The sequence below is a fragment of the Rhinatrema bivittatum genome, chromosome 6 (assembly GCF_901001135.1).
Source record: "Rhinatrema bivittatum chromosome 6, aRhiBiv1.1, whole genome shotgun sequence".
NCBI classification, from domain to species: Eukaryota; Metazoa; Chordata; class Amphibia; order Gymnophiona; family Rhinatrematidae; genus Rhinatrema; species Rhinatrema bivittatum.
In genome coordinates, this window is record NC_042620.1 from 293,088,102 (window position 1) to 293,107,090 (window position 18,989).

At 43.4% G+C, this 18,989-nt stretch overlaps 1 protein-coding gene across 3 annotated transcripts in view; it reads left to right on the forward strand.

Annotated features, from left to right (window-relative positions):
- FRMPD3 (FERM and PDZ domain containing 3) overlaps nucleotides 1–18,989 on the forward strand; it is a 655,318-nt gene that overhangs the window by 584,619 nt on the left and 51,710 nt on the right. For all 3 annotated transcript variants that reach the window (XM_029607356.1, XM_029607355.1, XM_029607357.1), the window contains exons 14-16: nucleotides 16,550–16,676; nucleotides 17,031–17,120; nucleotides 18,680–18,859. In XM_029607356.1, the coding sequence (XP_029463216.1) occupies nucleotides 16,550–16,676; nucleotides 17,031–17,120; nucleotides 18,680–18,859 (397 nt within the window). The remainder of the gene's footprint in view (nucleotides 1–16,549; nucleotides 16,677–17,030; nucleotides 17,121–18,679; nucleotides 18,860–18,989) is intronic.

An 18,989-nucleotide genomic window follows, 5' to 3' on the forward strand; every position in this document is an offset into this window, starting at 1 on the left:
ACTGAATAAAGCTTTATTTACAGCACATGCATTTCAGTTTCCTGTGATTTATATTACATGCCAAATCAGCATCCTGCCTTTCCTCGATCGGGGAACCCTAAGACGACCGCAAACAGGAGCACAGCTTAAACGGGAAAGACCCTGAGCCACTCGTCAGGGCTACAGGCAAGATTCTCGTTGCTGCTGGAGAGTCCTGATCTCTTATAGGGATAAGTAAACAAGTGCTCGTGCAAAGACAAGCCCCTGCCTGAGTCTGGGAAGCTTCCTGGCCAGTGCAGGGCTGCTGGCCAGGCATCCCTCCTCCTGTCGAGTCAGGCCCCAGGCACAGACAAGCTGCTCTCCCCCACAACCACCTGCTTAAGCCCTGCCGATATGTATTTATTTATTTATTTGTTTATTTCGTAATTTTTCTATACTGTCGTTAAGTTATTTACCATCACAACAGTTTACATCACGGCACATAAAATAGCATTAAATATTTAAGATGAATAAAAAATTATAAAAGTGCCCACAATTTAAAATCCGGTTACAAAATATAATATCATAAGTCCATTTGATATAGTTCATTACTTTTGGCTCTTAAATACAGGGACCATAATTAATCTACCTGTAAATACATAAACCTTTCTTACAGTTAATATTATATATAAAAACTATCATTCTAAAATGTACCAAATATTAAAAGTAAGCTGAGCTATTAGAATAAGAAAATAAAATCACATTTAAAAAAAACCTAAAGTGCTGTTTCGCCAAAATAATCTTATCGCTAAGAACTTTACTTTGCACAGTCTTTTGTTTGCTCTCTCCATTCTCATTGTAAAAAGCTGGTTTAAAGAGCCACATTTTTAAAATTCCTTTAAATAATTTAAAATTTCTTTGCAATCTTATCTCAAGAGGCATTGCATTCCACAGAGTGGAACCTGCTAGAGACAAGGCTCGATCTCTGACCTGAGTAAGTCGTGCTGTCTTAACAGATGGAACAGTCAGTAATGCCTTATTAGCTGACCTCAAATTTCTCTGTGGTTCATGAACACGCAGTGCTGTGTTAAGCCATTCCGCTTTTTCATCATGAATTAGCTTGTGTATTGTGCATAGCACTTTATATTGGATTCTTTGTTCTATTGGTAGCCAGTGTAATTCTGCTAGTGTTTCAGTAATATGATCCCTTTTTCTTTTTCCTGTAAGTATTCTCGCTGCAGAATTTTGCAATATTTGAAGCGATCTTATTGTCGTGTATGGTGGTCCTAATAACAAAGCGTTACAGTAATCAGTACTTGCAAATATTAAGGCTTGTAATACAGTTCTAAAGTTGGATTGTGTTAATAAAGATTTTAATTTTCTTAGTACCATTAGTTTGGTGTATCCTTCTTTTACTTTCAGTGATATGTGTTGTTTAAAGTTTAATTCTGGGTCTATTATTACACCAAGGTTACGCACCTTCTCAGCTAATGCCACTGTTTGATTGTTTTTTTAAAATTATCAGTGTTTAAATTAAATTTATATTTTTCCGTTCTAAGTGATTAAATTCCATTTTTTTCAATATTTATCACTAATTCCATTTGGTTTAACAGTTGTTTGATTATATCAAGATAAATATTAGCTAATTTTATTGTTTTTTCTATTGTATCATTAACGGGTAAAATTAGCTGTATGTCATCTGCGTATATATAATGCACGATTCCTAAACCTGCCAGCAGATGACACAGCGGTAACAGATAAATATTAAAAACAGTCGCAGACAGGGCTGATCCCTGTGGTACTCCTGTTTGTAAATTTATTTTCTCTGATATTGTGTTTCTGATCTGCACTTGATAAAATCTGTTACTTAAATATGACTTGAACCAGACAATTGTGATTTGATGAAGTCCAATGTCTTCCAGTCTTTTTATCAGTATTTCATGGTTCACTGTGTCGAAAGCCGAAGATAGGTCTAATAAAACAAGAATATAATGTGTTCCACTATCAAAACCTCTTAAAATATTATCTGAAAATGAAAGCAGTAATGTTTCTGTACTATAATGTTTAAGAAAGCCATGTTGTGAAGGATATAAAATATTGTTACTTTCCAAATGTTCTGATAGTTGTTTTTGAACTGTTGTTTTATTAGTTTTGCAATTAACGGTAAATTCGAAACTGGTCTATAATTGTTCAAGATTAAAGGGTCTGAAATTTTAATCTTGAACAATTATAGACCAGTTTCAATTTAATGTTTTATGTATTTATTTGTTTATTTAGAGATTTTTTTATATACCGCGGCACGTTACAAACATCACCTCGGTTTACAATGAACCATAATTCAGCAACAAGCTTTACAATCAATTGAGAATCAAATTATGTTATGTTATTTATGTTATGTTATTAAAATTATGTTAATTGCATAGCTATTTATTTATTTATTTATTTATTTAAAAGCTTTTCTATACTGTCACTAAGTGGTGTACCATCACAATGGTTTACATATAGGCACAAAATAGGTTTGGTCGGTTTCTAAGTTATCCTTAGGGTGCCAATATTATATGGTTACATAGTTCAATAATATATTCTAAATGATAAGTGGATTGGGGTTACTATTTGTCTGATTAATGAGATAATCATATGTGAATACTGTTTTTAATTTAATATTTAATTATGACTAAAATAATAAAATACTCAGTTCAGTTTTTTATATAGGTGACATTCGCCTGTATATTTTGTTGTTATTCAGCGCCATCATTTTACCGGTAATAGAAAAAACAGTTCAAAAACAACTATCAGAACATTTGGAAAGTACAATATTTTATATCACAACATGATAAACAAGTTTCCAAAGTTCAACAAGAGGTTATACACAGTGGGCCGGATTTTAAAAGGGTTACGCGCGTAACCCTTTTAAAACACCCTTGCGCGTGCCGAGCCTATATTCCATAGGCTTCCGGCACGTGCAAAGCCCCGGGACACGCGTAAGTCCCGGGGCTTTCTTGGGGTGGGCATGTCGGGGGGGCATGACATGGTCAGTGCGTCATCGGGGGGCGTGTCGGGGGTGTGTGATGCAGTCGGCGCGTCATCCGGGGGCGGTGCAGTGGGTGTGGTTTCGGCCCGGGGCGGTGCCGCGGGCGTGTTTTCAGCCAGGGGGCATTCCAGGGGTGTGGCCGCAGCCTCCGGACCAGCCCCCGGACCGGAACATGGCGCGCAGCAGCTGGCCCGGTGCGCGCAAAGTTACGCCTGCCTCGAGCAGGCGTAACTTGTGCGACAGAGGTAGGGGGGGTTAGATAGGGCCGGGGGGATGGGTTAGGTAGGGGAAGGGAGGGGAAGGTGGGGGGAGGTGGAAGGAAAGTTCCCTCCGAGGCTGCTCCAATTTCGGAGCGGCCTCGGAGGGAACGGGCAGCACACGCAGGGCTCAGCGCGCGCAAGTTGCACAAATGTGCACCCTCTTGCGCGCGCCGACCCCAGATTTAATAAGATACGCGCGGCTACGTGCGTATCTTATAAAATCCGGCGTACTTTTGTTCGTGCCTGGTGTGCGAACAAAAGTACGTGCGCGTGCTGTGTTTTAAAATGTACCCCAGTGTTTGTCCTGAGAGCATTCTTTATCCCATCGTATTACAGGTACACATCCCATGAAAATTTTAAAGGGCAAGAGTAAGGGGTTGCAGGAGTCTAGGCAGGCCCCGACTGGATCCAGGAGGCTCAGGTAGGTAGGCCTTGGCCCTGAGCTTAATTTCTGTGGCCAAGAGTGGAGGCCAGAGGATCCTGGGAAAGTGTGCTAGGTAGGCCTGGGCCTCAAGCTTCTCTTTGCTGGCAGCATGGGGGTTCGAGGGCAACCTGGAGGCCTGTATTCTTTTTTTATATGAGGTTTGGGGAGTTTTAATGTGGGGTTTTTTTGGTTCAGTAAACTAACCAAACTGAAAACATTGAATAACCCAAAATAACAAACCAAACACACCCCCCCCCCCCCCCACCACCACCAAACAAAAAAAAACAAAACACACCAAAGTGAGCATTTTCAAGCTGCACATCCCTATCAAATGAACCACTCTCTATGCCAGGGAATGCTGTTCCAACAAAACAAAATAAGACAATGTCTTCAGGTATGACAATTTGTCACCAAGTACATTTCTTATTTAGGAGATGAATCCTTATCTTCAGTCTGCACTTTCGCGGCCACACTCTCTCAGAATCCTCTTTAGTTTTATCTGACTCAGGATTTCCTAGTGAGTAGGACCTAAGGGTTCCTTTACTTTCTGGGATACTCCTTGGAACCTGACATCCAGTGTTCTGTTCTGTTGCCCTGCAGCACAGTCTCCTCTCCTTACTTCTCCTGTTATGCACTGTGTTGGGTGCACACTCCTTTCTCTCCTCCTTGGTTCTACCAGATGGGTACATTCTCATTTCTCTTTCCAGGTATAATACCTGGATGGCATTTGGACATGCTGATTAAATGAAACAGAGTTTCAACTACTTTTCTTCGTATATTTCAGACTGGTTTCCAGATGTGCTACTAGCAAACAAATGAGCAAAAACCTACAGAACTCTCTGGAGCTCCAAAACAGGACTCTTTTCTGGCAGAAGAGAAATCCTGAGGGTAAAAGCTATCATCCGACCAGAGGGAACTCTTGCACGTTCACTAGTCCTTTTTCTGAGGACCAAGACAAACATCCAGGGGACAGAGAGTTTCAGTACTTCTTCCCTCCAGTTGTCTCCCAAAATTTAAAAAAAAAGAGTTTGCCTAACTTTTCCTTTGGGCACACAACTTTTCACAGGACCCACCACAAATCATATACTGTCTATGTCCCTCCTGCAGCTCTCATACAAGACAGAAAGGAAGAGCACCGCTCCCTGTCCTTCTGAAATCTAACTTACACTCACTGCTCGAGGGACGGCTCCACAGGCAGCTTCACTCACCCTGACACCAGCCAGACGCTACCAGTCCTCGTGACAGGGAAATGCTACCGCTCCTTCTCTGCCTCTAGGCATGCGCGGCAACTTATGAGAACCCCCGCGGTGGGAATCCTCAGTCATGGCGCTCCCCAATGATGTCACACGGCTAGATATGTAAACCTTGGCCATGTAACACAGTGTTGCCTCAGCAAGGTTGCCTAATTCCTTCTTCTCGGCCTGGTTCCAATCTTCAGTCCTGCTCAAGCCTTAAGCCTCCTTCAGTCTTCAGCTCTGATTTGCTCCAAGTCTGCAGCCACAGCCCTGTTTCCATCAAACCTTCAGCTTCCACCGTAGTTTGTTGGACTCTGGTCATAGCCTGGCCTGTACTGACTCGATTACCCGCTGTCGGCGCAAACCTTAGGTTCCGACCCACGAGATTGCACCAATTGTGCCACGGCAGGAGGGGCTCATGCTCGTGTCGTTCGCAACACTACTTTCCAGAACACTTTAGAGATCTTTCTACATCACTGCCGGAATGGTCCACTTTGGCAGCAGGGTGTAACCATCTATCTAGGCTGCAAAATATGTCCTTTGTAAAGAGACACATCATTACTCATATGCACTGTGTTTAAGATTTCGGCTGATACTGCAGATGCAGCTCATGAAATTATCCCTTTATTAAATAAAGGCCTTGTAGCTTGCAGAAACTCTGGATCATGGAGTGGTTCGCCTGCTTAGTATTCCATTTGAGGTCAAACAATTATTTCTCACTACAGATTATCAAGGCTATTGCAGAAGGAAAGAAAACTGTTTTATGTAATGATAAACTAAAACTATGCATCCAGTCCTTTAAATTCCAACATAGAGATTTCTAAAAGAGAGAGAACATTTTCAACCCTACAAAATAACTGCAAACAGATTTTTCCCTGTGCTAAATTCTCATGTCAGCCAGTTCTCTCAACAAAAAACTAGCATTACCAACCACAAACAACATCGATTCACATTGTAGGAGGAAGCATACAATGATTTCACTGTACTTGGAAAAACCCAGTTTCCGACATTGATACCAGGCATTATACAATCCAGTTTTTATATAGCATTTCAGACCATTAAAAACCATTCCATTATTTCATCCAGTCACACATTCTACAGGACACTTTTAAAGTCACTCACCTCCAATATTCAGTCCAACGTCTATTAAACATTTAAGTGATAATGCCAGTTCCTCTATAGGAAAGATATTTTTTCAGACATTGTGTATTTAATGTTCAGAAAACATAAAAGGAAGAAAAGACTGAAATAAATTGAAAGGAAAAAATATTCCAAAATGAAGCAAAACTGCCAAAGTCAAAAACATTTCACAATGGAGATGGGGGCAATGGTAAGAAAACCCTCACACAAAATTAAAATGCGAATTCTTACACAAAAGGATAAAGCTGAACGCCCAATCCAAGACATTTATTTGATGTACTGCCATGAAACCGAATTAACATGAAAACTCCCAGTTCATGACTGAGGAAAAGGACCCATCACTATTCCTTTGGAAAGTTCTCAGATGCAATGGATCAGAAAATATTAGGGATGTGCATCCGTTTTCCACGTATTTGTAATCCGCAACTTATTTTGTCCTATCTGTTAAATATGTGGGGAGGCGAAACGCATCGCGACCCCCAACGTATTTAACAGATATCTGTTTTATTCGGCCTCCTAAATAAAAATTTAAACCCCCCACCCTCCTGACCCCCCCAAGACTTACCAAAACTCCCTGGTGGTCCAGCGGGGAGTCCAGAAGCCATCGCTGCACTCGTTTGCCGGTTTCATCATGGCGCCGATAGCCTGTGTCACAGGGGCTGCCGATGCCATTGGTCAGCCCCTGTCACATGGTCACCGGTGCCATCTTGTGCTCCTACCATGTGACAGGGGCTGACCAATGGCACCGGTAGCCCCTGTGACATAGTATGGGCAAAGGCTATCGGCGCCATTTTGAGTCCTGGCATCGGACGGCAGGTCGCTTCGGGACCCCCATTGGACCCACAGGGACTTTTGGCCAGCTTGGGGGGGCCTCCTGACCCCCACAAGACTTGCCAAAAGTCCAGTGGGGGTCCGGGAGCGACCTCCTTCACGCCGGCTGTCCGATACCAATACTTAAAATGGCGCCGATCGCCGTCATAGTGAGGGCAAAGGCGATCGGCGCCATTTTGAGACTCAAAATTGCCGTCCGATGCCAATAATCAAAATGGCGCCGATCGCCTTTGCCCTCACTATGACGGCGATCGGCGTCATTTTGAGTATTGGCATCGGATGGCGATTTTGAGTCTCAAAATGGCGCCGATCGCCTTTGCCCTCACTATGACGGCGATCGGCGCCATTTTAAGTATTGGTATCGGACAGCCGGCGTGAAGGAGGTCGCTCCCGGACCCCCACTGGACTTTTGGCAAGTCTTGTGGGGGTCAGGAGGCCCCCCCACGCTGGCCAAAAGTCCCTGTGGGTCCAACGTGGGTCCCGGAGCGACCTGCTGTCCGATGCCAGGACTCAAAATGGCGCCGATAGCCTTTGCCCATACTATGTCACAGGGGCTACCGGTGCCATTGGTCAGCCCCTGTCACATGGTAGGAGCACAAGATGGCGCTGGTGACCATGTGACAGGGGCTGACCAATGGCACCAGTAGCTCCTGTGACACGCCGTGATGAAACCGACAAACGAGTGCAGGGATGGCTTCCTGACTCCCCACTGGACCACCAGGGAGTTTTGGTAAGTCTTGGGGGGGTCAGGAGGGTGGGGGGTTGTAGTTAATTTTAATTTTAGCTGGGACACTAATTTAACTCGCCGTAGTAACGTATTTACAGATCGACAACTTATGGAATTCTCCATACTTCCGCATGAAACGGAATTGACCCCCCACGAATACGTGTCACGAATGCAACGAAAACGTTTTGGCTGCACATCCCTAGAAAATATACAGTATATTTAATAATATATTTACAAGGAAAGTGGACCACCCAAGGATACAACTTCCTGATGTCTAGCCAGGAAAAGATTCCTTTTTTTTTAATTACATTATTTTACTGACATAAGGAAAACCACAATTTTTTTCCATTATAAAACAAAACATTTCTATTTCTAAAGAAAAACCTATGTCAGTTTTCAAAAACCCACACAGCAGGTAAGAGAGCCAAGTAAATTGTACAATTGAATATAGCCAGTTATATTGCCGGTACCTCCCTCTGGAATTCCCTCCCCACTTTCTTCCGTCTAGAGCCATCCCTGCACAAATTTAAGAAAGGAGTCAAGACTTGGCTTTTCAAGCAGGCCTACCCTGATACAAACCAAACATAGACTGTCTCCCTGAACAGTATTTCCACGATGGCTTCCTCTACCATTCTCTCGCCTCCTCCCTTACCCCAGCGCTCTCACCTTAGCTACCTCCCATTTCCCGCCTTACTTCCTACATATTTATGCAATTGATAGCAGCCTTGACGGATAAGATGTTTCAGATGTATATAGTGATATACAAGATGTATATAGTTCCTATTGCATTCAGTTCCTATCTGATACGCAGTTCCTTGTATTCAGTTTACTATTGATTTCCATCTCCTTCCTTTACTTCCACCTTATCTCCTTCCCACCCTCTTCCCCTTTTCTCGCCTGCCCAATCTCCCCTCCCCCTCGTTTTTTGTAATTTTCCTCCTTTCAGTTCATTGTAAACCAGTATGATGTGCCTTATGAATGTTGGTAAAGAAAAGCTAATAAATAAATAAATAAATAAATAAACTTAGCTGAATATCATGCTAACCAGCTGTTCTGGAACCGAAGGAAGGGGCGCTCCTGATTCCGCGGGAAAGTGTGCCCTTGGACCTCAGTGAACTAGGAGAGGAGCCCCAAGAAGCGCCGAGGCAGGTGAGACAGGTCCTTCTGTGGGTGGAGAACCCAAGCCCCCACTGACTTGCATGGCCTCGGTGAGGCCAACCATGCAAGGTTGGTCTCTAAGGAGTCCTCCGACCACTCCAAGCCCTTTCGGACCTGCCACTGGGTAACGGCAGAGACGGCAGGCCGGACATGAAGAAAGGGCGGACGAAGACACTGGAGCTGAAGATGAAGACTCTGATGAGGTTGCAGATGAAGATGAGGACTCTGGATCAGACGAAGACAAGGACTCTGGATCAAGCAAGGATCAGACTCAGGCGAAATGAGAATGAGACAAGCTAAAACCATGATAAAACTCAGGATGGAAAGGACTTCGGATATCACGCTAACACCCTCAGCTGGAAGAGAGGCTGCAGTGGCCAGACCGGCCCTCAGGCTATCCACTGGAGCACCGTCCACCTGAGGCTAGGCATAGCCTGAGTCCAAGACATTGGAGGAATGCTAAAAGTCAGGCCTCCAAGGCAAAGATCCAGGACGGACTCCCAGGACACACAACGAAGGGCAGCTGGGACGAGCGAAGCAGGACATCGATGACTCCAGACCCTGGAGGCAGCAGGACAGGACAAGATGATCCTCGGCCCCGAAGGTCGGAGAAGACCCACCAGCACCTTACACACCCCAGCGGGGGTGGTCGCAGATCACTGGGCCTCTATGTGCCCTACTCAACCCAGCTGGGCTGATCACAGACCATGAGGGACGGGTCTTAGCGGAGCAGTGAAGACATCTGGACTGGATGGACATCAGGACATCAAGACTGGACCACAAGACATCAGGACAGATCACAAAACCTCAGGACTGGATCGTGGAACATCAACAGAGACCAGGAACATACAACAATGACGAGGGATCTCACGAAGACAAAGGAAAGCCAAGCAGGAGCGAAGATGACAGAGAAGTCCTCAGGAGGACTAGCCCTTGCGAAAGCTATACAGGAATGGCAACTGAGTCCTTTTGTAGGGCTGGACAGGAAATACCCATGTGATGTCACCAGGTGGAGCCAGAGGGATCACTCCCTTGCTGGTCCTTTAAAACAAGGTACGGCCCCGCGCCTAAGGAAGCAGAAACAGGAAGTGCAGGACCCTGGACAGCGGCCTTGCTGCAGATGCCGAGCAGAAGGAGGAGCGGGCCGTCGGGCAGGCCCTGACATGGGAGGCGGCTTCCTGCTGCAGGAAGGGGGCGGAGCGATGGCGGCGTCCATGCCACTGAGTAGGTCTCCAAGCCTGCTGGAAGACGGTGTGGGTGGCGGTTCCATGCCATGGAAAAGCAGGCCGAAGTTTGTGGCTGCCTGCCACAGTGAAGAGGATGTCGGCGGCGGCCTCCTGCTGTGTGGCGCAACGTCAGCAGCCTCTGGGCCACAGGGCCGAATCCTGGCGGCTCCTGCCGCAAAGGTAAGAGACTGCCCATAGCTCCGGCTGTGAGCAGTATCGCAACACCAGCTACATTCAAAAAGTCCTTTCCAGGAATGCCTCTGATCCTGCCCCTTATCTATCTAGCTAAACTTGTATGGCCTGCAATTTCAACACACAAATGTAGTTGATTAGAGGATCCATATTTTTAACCAGGTAGATTTACCCAGCTAAATCTCTATTTTAGCTGGGTAAATGTTTTGAATCTTGACCCTGAAAGTGCCCAGGCTCTTTTGGTTCAAGAGTAAATGATGCAACTAGGTTCACCCAAGTAACCAACTCCTCTTGGTGAGACTTAAAATGTCCAAGGAGATTTCAGGTACTCCTCCAATGATATTAGATCTTGCATCCACTCCCAGCATATAGTAAGCCCTAATTGTTAGGAGGGGGCCATGGATGAGTACTTCAGCTAAGTACTTCTTCACCATATCCATGGGGGAATAGGAAGGATGATCTAGAGCAGGGAGCACTATGAGCTCGCATGAGAAAGATTTGTATCCAGTGGAGGCAGTGCATGCAGATCTTTCTCATGCATATTCATTGTAGATATCCTGAAAACCTGGCCTGTTTGCAGCCCTCGAGGACTGGAGTTCGCCATCCCTGATCTAGAGAGATTAGAAAAACATGTTTCACCTCCCAAATCTATTTTCCATGAAGATTTATATTATCTTTGATAAAAACTTTGCTACATTCCTGAATGGAAGCAACTTTCATCTCAGTCTGAGTAATTCACTGATCATGGTTCTCAATTTTAGTCTCTTGAGTCTGCATTACAACAGAATCCCTTGTAATGCATTGTCCCAACTCATGGAGTTGAGCCAATAAGGGACTTTTCATGAGACAATAGCAGTCAGGAGCTGCTGTAGAATAGCGGCTCTTCCTGCAGAGGCTTCACTCCTTTATTGTAACAATGCTGTGCCAGCTTCCAGTTACCTAGTTGGGGAACTCCCGGTGACCAGCAGTTGCAGGCTCAATACCACTTCTGCCACAGGTCTTGGGGTTTCTGTAGCTACCAGGTTCTCACCACAGCCAGGTTCGAGCCTCAGCTCAGTCTCTAGCAGAATAATTTCTCCTCCAACAGTGGTTCTGCCTAACTGCACAAAATTGATTTTGACATAGCAGTGTATGGCCTGGTACACATAGCAGGTATGGGGCAAGTGAGGGTCAGGAACATCAAGCATCAAAATGGTCTCCAACATAGGTCTACCAAGGACACCAACATACTCAAAAGTGTCAACATTTGCCTGGACTCTATTATCCTATTACAACACAAACTCCAGTCCATGGCCCCCACAGGGGGAGCTCAAGCCTGAAATATAAGTCCTAGTCTTCCCCTTTCTTTTTATCACATTAAAGCAAACTTGAAAAGAAGAACATTAAAAATAGGGCCTGATAAACGAAGCATCAGTTATAGCAGAAATTCAAATATTTCATTGTCTCACAGAAGTTTTTAGTTTAGCATTCAGCTTTGGACCTTAAACACAAAATAAAAACTAAAACAGTTATATGCTCAAGTTATTACTGCTGGCACAGAAGGAGAAAAGAGGTCGACTGAGTTACATCTCAGACCAAACAATAACTTTCACCAATTCCATATCCATATCCAAAGCAGAAGGAAAAAAGGGACCAGGAAACAAATCTCAGGAAAAAAAGGGCCAAAGGGAACAATAACATTAACAAGAGTAGTTTATGTGCATAAATGCTCATAGTCTGTGCAAGAAAATTCCAGAACTGCAAGCCGTTACGACAGAAACAGATTTGGATTTGTTGCCATTATAAAGACATGGTTCTCAGAAACTCATGATCGGGACATGGCCATATCAGGATATAACTTATTAAGAAGGGATAGAGAGGATAGGAAAGGGGGAAGAAAAGCACTCTATGTCAAAAGCAACATCCAAGCTACTGAAACGCTTGGAAAATGGGGCAAAGAGGAAGCTCCTAAAAAGAGAAGACGGAATACCCATTCTGACAGGACTGGTTTACAGACCTCCCAATCAGGCCGAGGAACTGGACAGAGATCTAATTAAAGACATCCAGAAATTAGGTAAGAAGGAACAGGCGCTGATTGTTGGTGGTTTTAACATGCCGGATGTAGATTGGGAAAACCCTTCTGCAGAATCTAACAGAAGTAAAGAGATAGTGGATACCCTACAGGGAGCTCAGCTCAAACAAATGGTAAAATAACCCACTAGAGAGGGAGTCATACTTGACTTGGTGCTCATTAACGGAGAAAATGTATCAAATGTTTGGGTGGGAGCCCATCTCAGCACCAGTCATCATAAAATGGTATGGTTCAAGATCACATGCCAGTCCCACAAAGACCTGAGTTTTGAATTTCAAAAATACGGACTTTGTTGAAATAGGGAAGTACCTAGAAACAGAGATAAAAGACTGGGAGGAAGTGAATGAGGTGGAGCTACATTGAGTCAAGCTAAAATATTTAATAAAAAATGCAACAAAACTTTATGTTAAGCAATAAGGAAAAGTAAAAGAAAATAAAGCCAATCTGATAAAGAAAGGAAGTAGCTGACATTATAAAAACAAAAAAAAAATGGCCTTTGAGAAATACAAGAGATCCCAAATAGAAGAATACAGGGTAGAATATCTGAAGACACTAAGAGAAACAAAAAAAAAAAAAAAAGAAATTAGAAAAGCAAAAAGTCAGGTGGGGGAAAGGATTGCCAAAGAGGTTAAACAAGGAAACAAAACATTTTTCAGATACATCAGTGAAAAGAGAAAAGTCCAGAGAGGCATTCTGAGATTAAGAAATGACAAGGATCAGTATGTGGAGGAGGACGTTGAAATGGCACAAAAATGAAACAAACACTTCAGTTCAGTGTTCACCACAGAAAACCCAGGAGATGGACCACCACTGGTTAACAAGGCTGTTGTGGACGGACATGCACTAGACGAAAAGCCGTTTACAAACGATGAAGTATGGGAGGAGCTAGGAAAAATAAAATTGGATAAAGCCATGAGGCCAGACGAAATTCACCCCAGGGTGCTGAGGGAGCTCAGAGATTTGCTGGTGAGTCCGCTAAGTGTCCTGTTCAACAGATCACTAGATTCGGGCATGGTGCCAAAGGATTGGAGAAGAGCAGCAGTGGTACTGCTACACACGAGTGGTAGCAGAGACGTGGTTGAAAACTACAGGCTGGTTAGCCTCACCTCAGTGGTGGGTAAATTGATGGAGAAACTATTGAAGGAAAGGATAGCAAACTTTATGGAATCCAGAGACGTACTGGATCTGAGACCATCTGGATTCACCAGGGGGAGGTCCTGTCTGACAAATTTGATAGATTTCTTTGACTATGTGACGAGAGAATTGAACCATGGAAGAGCGCTGGATGTAGTCTGCTTAGACTTTAGCAAAGCATTTGATACAGTCCCGCACAGAGGACTTCTAAACAAAATAAGAAGTTTGGGGCTGAGTGACAAGATGGTGACGTGGATTGCAAACTGACTGACGGATAGAAGACAGAGTGTGATGGTGAATGGAACCTACGCTGGGGGGGGGGGGGGGGGGAGAAGGGTGTTGAGTGGTGTGCCGCAGGGATCAGTGTTGGGACCAATACTATTCAATATCTTCATGAGCGATATAAACGGAAGGGACTGAGGGTAAAGCCTGTCTATTCATGGATCATACTAAGATCTGCAGGCAGTCTATTCAGCGAAACGTTTGGCCAATGTCAGTGGCAGATCTATAGATCTATAGAATAATAGTTTGAAGAAGCAAAGAACAGTGCTGAGAGAAGTTTTGTAAGTAATTGAACATTTCAAAAATAATTTTTTGCATAATAATAAAAATTTTGGTGGATGGAGATTTTTATGACCTATGATTGAATGTAACGCAGCATATTCAGAAATTCATTGAACATGATATACTGATGGTCTGAGGTCTTTTCCTTCATTTTTTCCACAGATATTAAGTTCAGCTGTATTTGATGATATTAAAAACTGAATGTTTCGGTGAAAGTTATTGTTTGGTCTGAGTTGTATACTCATTTTCACTGGCCCAGTATTGGTGGGAATTTGACTGAGTTACATGGCATATGCAAATAGTTCACATTAAAGTACGTAGTATGAGTATTTGCTTATGCCCAAGTTAATGCAGGCATTAACACTAACACCCATTAGTACATTGGCCCCTTAATGTACCTAGGAGCTCAATTTTACACTGAGGTAGGAATAGTCACATTACTTGAAATCAAGATTCAGAATGTATACAGTATATATACACACATATATGTATGAATATATATATACTCCTAGAGGATGCTGCAAAACTCACACTCTGTTAAATAAGTACCGCATGCAATAGCAAAAGGGGTGTGTTTTATTGCAATAATTACCTGTGTGAAGAGCTATGTTAGTGCAAATTGTGATACCCTTGTCAGATTCTGTGATATGTGCCAACCTGTTGTATTCAACCACTGTTAATGGTGGGGGGGGGGGAGAGAGAGAGAGAGAGAGAGAGACTGGCCATAATGTCATTCCCATAGGTAGGTATTTGTATCCCTATGGTAGGCCCACCTAGTAACTCGAGGTGGGGTTTAGGTAAGAGTGTAGGGGGTTAGGGGCCACTTTGACATTCTACGTGACACCTACGAACAGAACAGTGGTCTCTTGTGAAGATTTGATGGCCTTCGGAGTGAGGAAACTCACTCCAAGATGAGATTTGGGCAAGGTTCTCTCAACCTAGCTTGATGTTACCCAGGTAGAGAGTCCATCAAGCTAGGTTGAGAGAACCTTGCCCAAATCTCATCTTGGAGTGAGTTTCCTCACTCCGAAGGCCATCAAATCTTCACAAGAGACCACTGTTCTGTTCGTAGGTGTCACGTAGAATGTCAAAGTGGCCCCTAACCCCCTACACTCTTACCTAAACCCCACCTCGAGTTACTAGGTGGGCCTACCATAGGGATACAAATACCTACCTATGGGGATGACATTATGGCCAGTCTCTCTCCTGTGGACCCTTCAATTCACCTGAAATAAGCCTTATGGGAGACATCACAAAGGGCAATGAACCCTTACCACACAGTCACAGCACCTATCACACAGCCTAACACAATCCAAAGAGGTGTAGTTAAAATCAGCATTATGGCTGTGCAATAGCTCTTCACAGACAGGCTAACCCAGCCCACTCTCTGCCCCTAACTCCTCCCATTTTCTGAATTTGCATCGCACCATACGATATGGTGCAATCACATGCATTAAGGGCCTATCGCATGCGTTAACGGGGCTTTTCACATGCGATAAGCCCTTAACGCATGCAAAAACACCTTATCACATTTTGATAAATGACCCCCAAAGACCTATACAGTTATAATTACATATCCATGGATATGTATCGATGGATCAATGGATCTCCGTACTACCCCTAAGTTCGGAATAAGAGCCCCCCCGACTCAGCAATTGTTTATACTATTTATTTACTACATTCTTAAGCCTTTCTTTCCAGCAGTCTATGCTTCCAAGTTTACTTTCCTTGTTAAATGTAACTTTGTTCTTCCTGTTCTAACTATTGTTTTGGCTACAGTTCCCCAATTCGATGTAAACCGATCTGATATGGTCTTTCAACCATGAAGGTCGGTATAGAAAAGTGTTAAATAAAATAAATAAAATCCATAGAATATAATGGTAGAGGTTAAGCAGTAAAAGATTAAGTAAGCATTTTACAGAAAAATATCCACAGGGATGTGGGTTCATTTGGAACCTGGATCACACTTAGAATGGACCAGAATGCTGCCACTGCTGCTATGTCTTGATTCGGAACTGCCTCCCAGCCACTTACCTAAAGCAACACTGTCCCAATCCTGTGAGGCAGTGGCAGCAGCAACCTAAAAGAAATTCAGCACAGGTCTTGCCTCTCATATGGGTTTCTATAGTAACAGGATACCCAAGGGGAAGAAGGGGGCAGGGCTTTGAACGTGTGTCCATGAGCTGTAGGCCCCACACTGAATTGCTTTTAGGTTGCTGCCTCCACCGCACAGGATCAGGACAGTTCCAATGTAGTTAAGTGGCTGGGAGTTACGCCCCCACCATTACCTCAGTAGAAGAGAAGGGAGAGAGGGTGAACCCCTGATCCTACCCCTGCCCATGAGCGCCAGCAATCTAAATCTAGACCTGTTTTCAAGTAATGTTAAAATCAGACCTAAAGATTTTTTTTCCCATGGTGACAAAACAGAAAAGTCTCCCAGCCTGGGAGAGGCGGGTAGTGTTAATCTCATTATCACGGTAAAATAAAATTCCTGTTTCAAATATCTCTATGGGTTTTTTTTCCCCTTTAAATCTCCATTTAGTAGCTTTTAAATGCTGGTATGTGTGTGATCTTGTTCTATTTTTCCTCTGGTTACAGGAAGGAATGGGGTCTGGAACCATTTTTACCCCCTTCACTTCTACAGATTGTGAAAGAGAAAACGCTTCGGAAATCGCTCTCACAGCAGCTGAAGACCCATCAGAACCAGCAGCCAAGTGGCACCAGGGTAACCGGGAAACATTTTGTTTGCTTAGCTACACAGCTGTGGTCTCCCCTTCTTGTATGTGTTCTTCATCTTCAGAAATATTATATTGTACAAAAATAATGGTTGCTTTAGTTAACATAAAATATGCACAGTAGCAAACCTGGTCTCTTTCCATGCAACATGAGGATAGCAGCTAGGGTTTCTCTTTACAAAACCTATGGTTGGTTGGTGGGTGGATGGACTGTGGAATTAGAGAATCAATTCAGTTCTTTCTAAGGGATCTTTTTTCTTTGATTCCTTGGTAGAAATTGTGCCCTAATGCCTAATTAATTTCTGGCTTGTTATGTTCTTTCTGATGTGGTGTATTTTTCACAGGTTTCAACAATCCAAGCAAAGCTCCAATACCTGCGGACCTTGTACGAGGTTCCAACCTTTGCAGGAGTTCTCTTTAACACAGTTGGAATGGTAATTGTTTTAACATTATGTAGAGCAAGGGTACACAGCTCATGTCCTGAAGGAGTGCACTGCACAAGCAGGCCTAGTTTCCAGGATTACCACAATTTGGTAGGAGAATCATCTTAATTTGTATATTAGGTTTTCCTTGAAAGACTGTACCTGTTTGTGGCCTTCAGGGACCAGACATGTGCATCCCTAGCAAAGGAAATAGTCTCCTCTTCCAGGCTTAGCCTAGACTGTAGCATTTCATACCGGAGTTAGGATCCTATATCAGCAGGCTCCAGTCACTAATACTGCTTTAGTTTGCATGAACTCTTTCCTGAGGCTCATCCTTCTTTAAGCTTCGCTATGTGGCTGCCAGCCTTCTCGCTTTCTACCACATGCACAAGATACAACTAATAAGTAATAGAAAGGAGGGAGGTAAAATCATCATGTGCAGCCTTCACTAAATACCCAGTCTTTTCTCTCACACACAGACCAATTATTATAAGGATTTATGAAAGAATTATCAGAACTAGTCCATTAAGAGCTTCTTCCAGTGCGCCTTTTTCACTATAAAGCAAGGGCTCTACTTTCAAAACATTTTGCCGCAGGTGGAGAAGAGTCAAGACCTTTAGAGAATGTGGCTGAATGGATGCCCACAAAGTACAGGCAGCTTCTTCCCCTTCATAACCCTAAGTGCTAGCAGTAGGCACTGACCCAATGTGTAGGAACCTAGGCCAAGTATCAAGCCTCTGCCCTATAGTCAAGTCCTCTCTCATTCTTACTCCTTGTGATGCCAAAGGTAGTAGAGGTATAGAGTTCAAAATTCAGAGGATGCTCAGAGTCTGATTTGAGGCATTGAAACGTAACCACTTGATTCACTAAGGCTTTTCTCCCATTCTGTGTCTATGGGAAAATAACTTGATGAATCAGGCTCTAAGTGCCTAGTTTAGATGCCTATTTTCAGTCGACTTTAGGTGCCTTAATTTTGAGCAGGCATCTAAATGGAATTATAGGTGCTTATAATTTAAGCTTGCCATTGATTCTCTTAACTTTAGGTACCTAAGTTAGGCACCCAGTCCCTGAAATCACTGGAGCCTAACTTCACTCTTCTGTGCTGTCCATACTTACTTTTAAGACACCTACATTTAGGAGTCTTGTGAACCTAGGGCCTAAATTTAGGGCCTCAGTTTTTCAGATTTAGGTACATCTTTTGAATACTGGGCCCATAGAACGACAAGCAAACAGCAGCAAAGTTTCATTGCAATTTATCCAACAAAGCATTCTGGATTTTTGAAAGGGGGTGGGATTTGTTTTGTATGAAATGTTATTCAATTAGTTATGTTATTTGGAGTATCGTGTTATATATTTGACTGTAACCCATCCGAAGCAACTGGTTTTGTATTAATTTGTATTTGTTATGCACTTTGTACAGTTGTTTACCTGAAAAGGCATAATACAAGCATCAAATTAAATCAAACATCCAATCAGGATCAGTAAAGACCTGTTTATGTTAAGGCTCAGTGACAAATTCTGTTTGTTTTTTGTTGTTTTTTTAAAACTTTGTTGGATAATCTCATTTCTAGGATGAGAAGCAACCAGCCACCACTCTACTGGTAGGTCCTCGGCATGGTATCAGCCATGTGATTGATCTGAAAAACAACCTCACCACTGTGCTGTCAGAATTCAGCCAAGTCAACAAAATCCAGCTGTTCAGGGAGAACCAGGGAGTGGCTCGGGTGGCGACCAGCATTTTGGATACCAAGGTAGGTATAAATTCAGAAGTCTCTTACCTACCCCTAACCCACTGAGGCAGCTTTACCACTTTCAGTATCATTGTTTCAAGATTTTCCATGATCGGTTTCAAAAGAAAATATGTCTGTAAATTACCAGTAA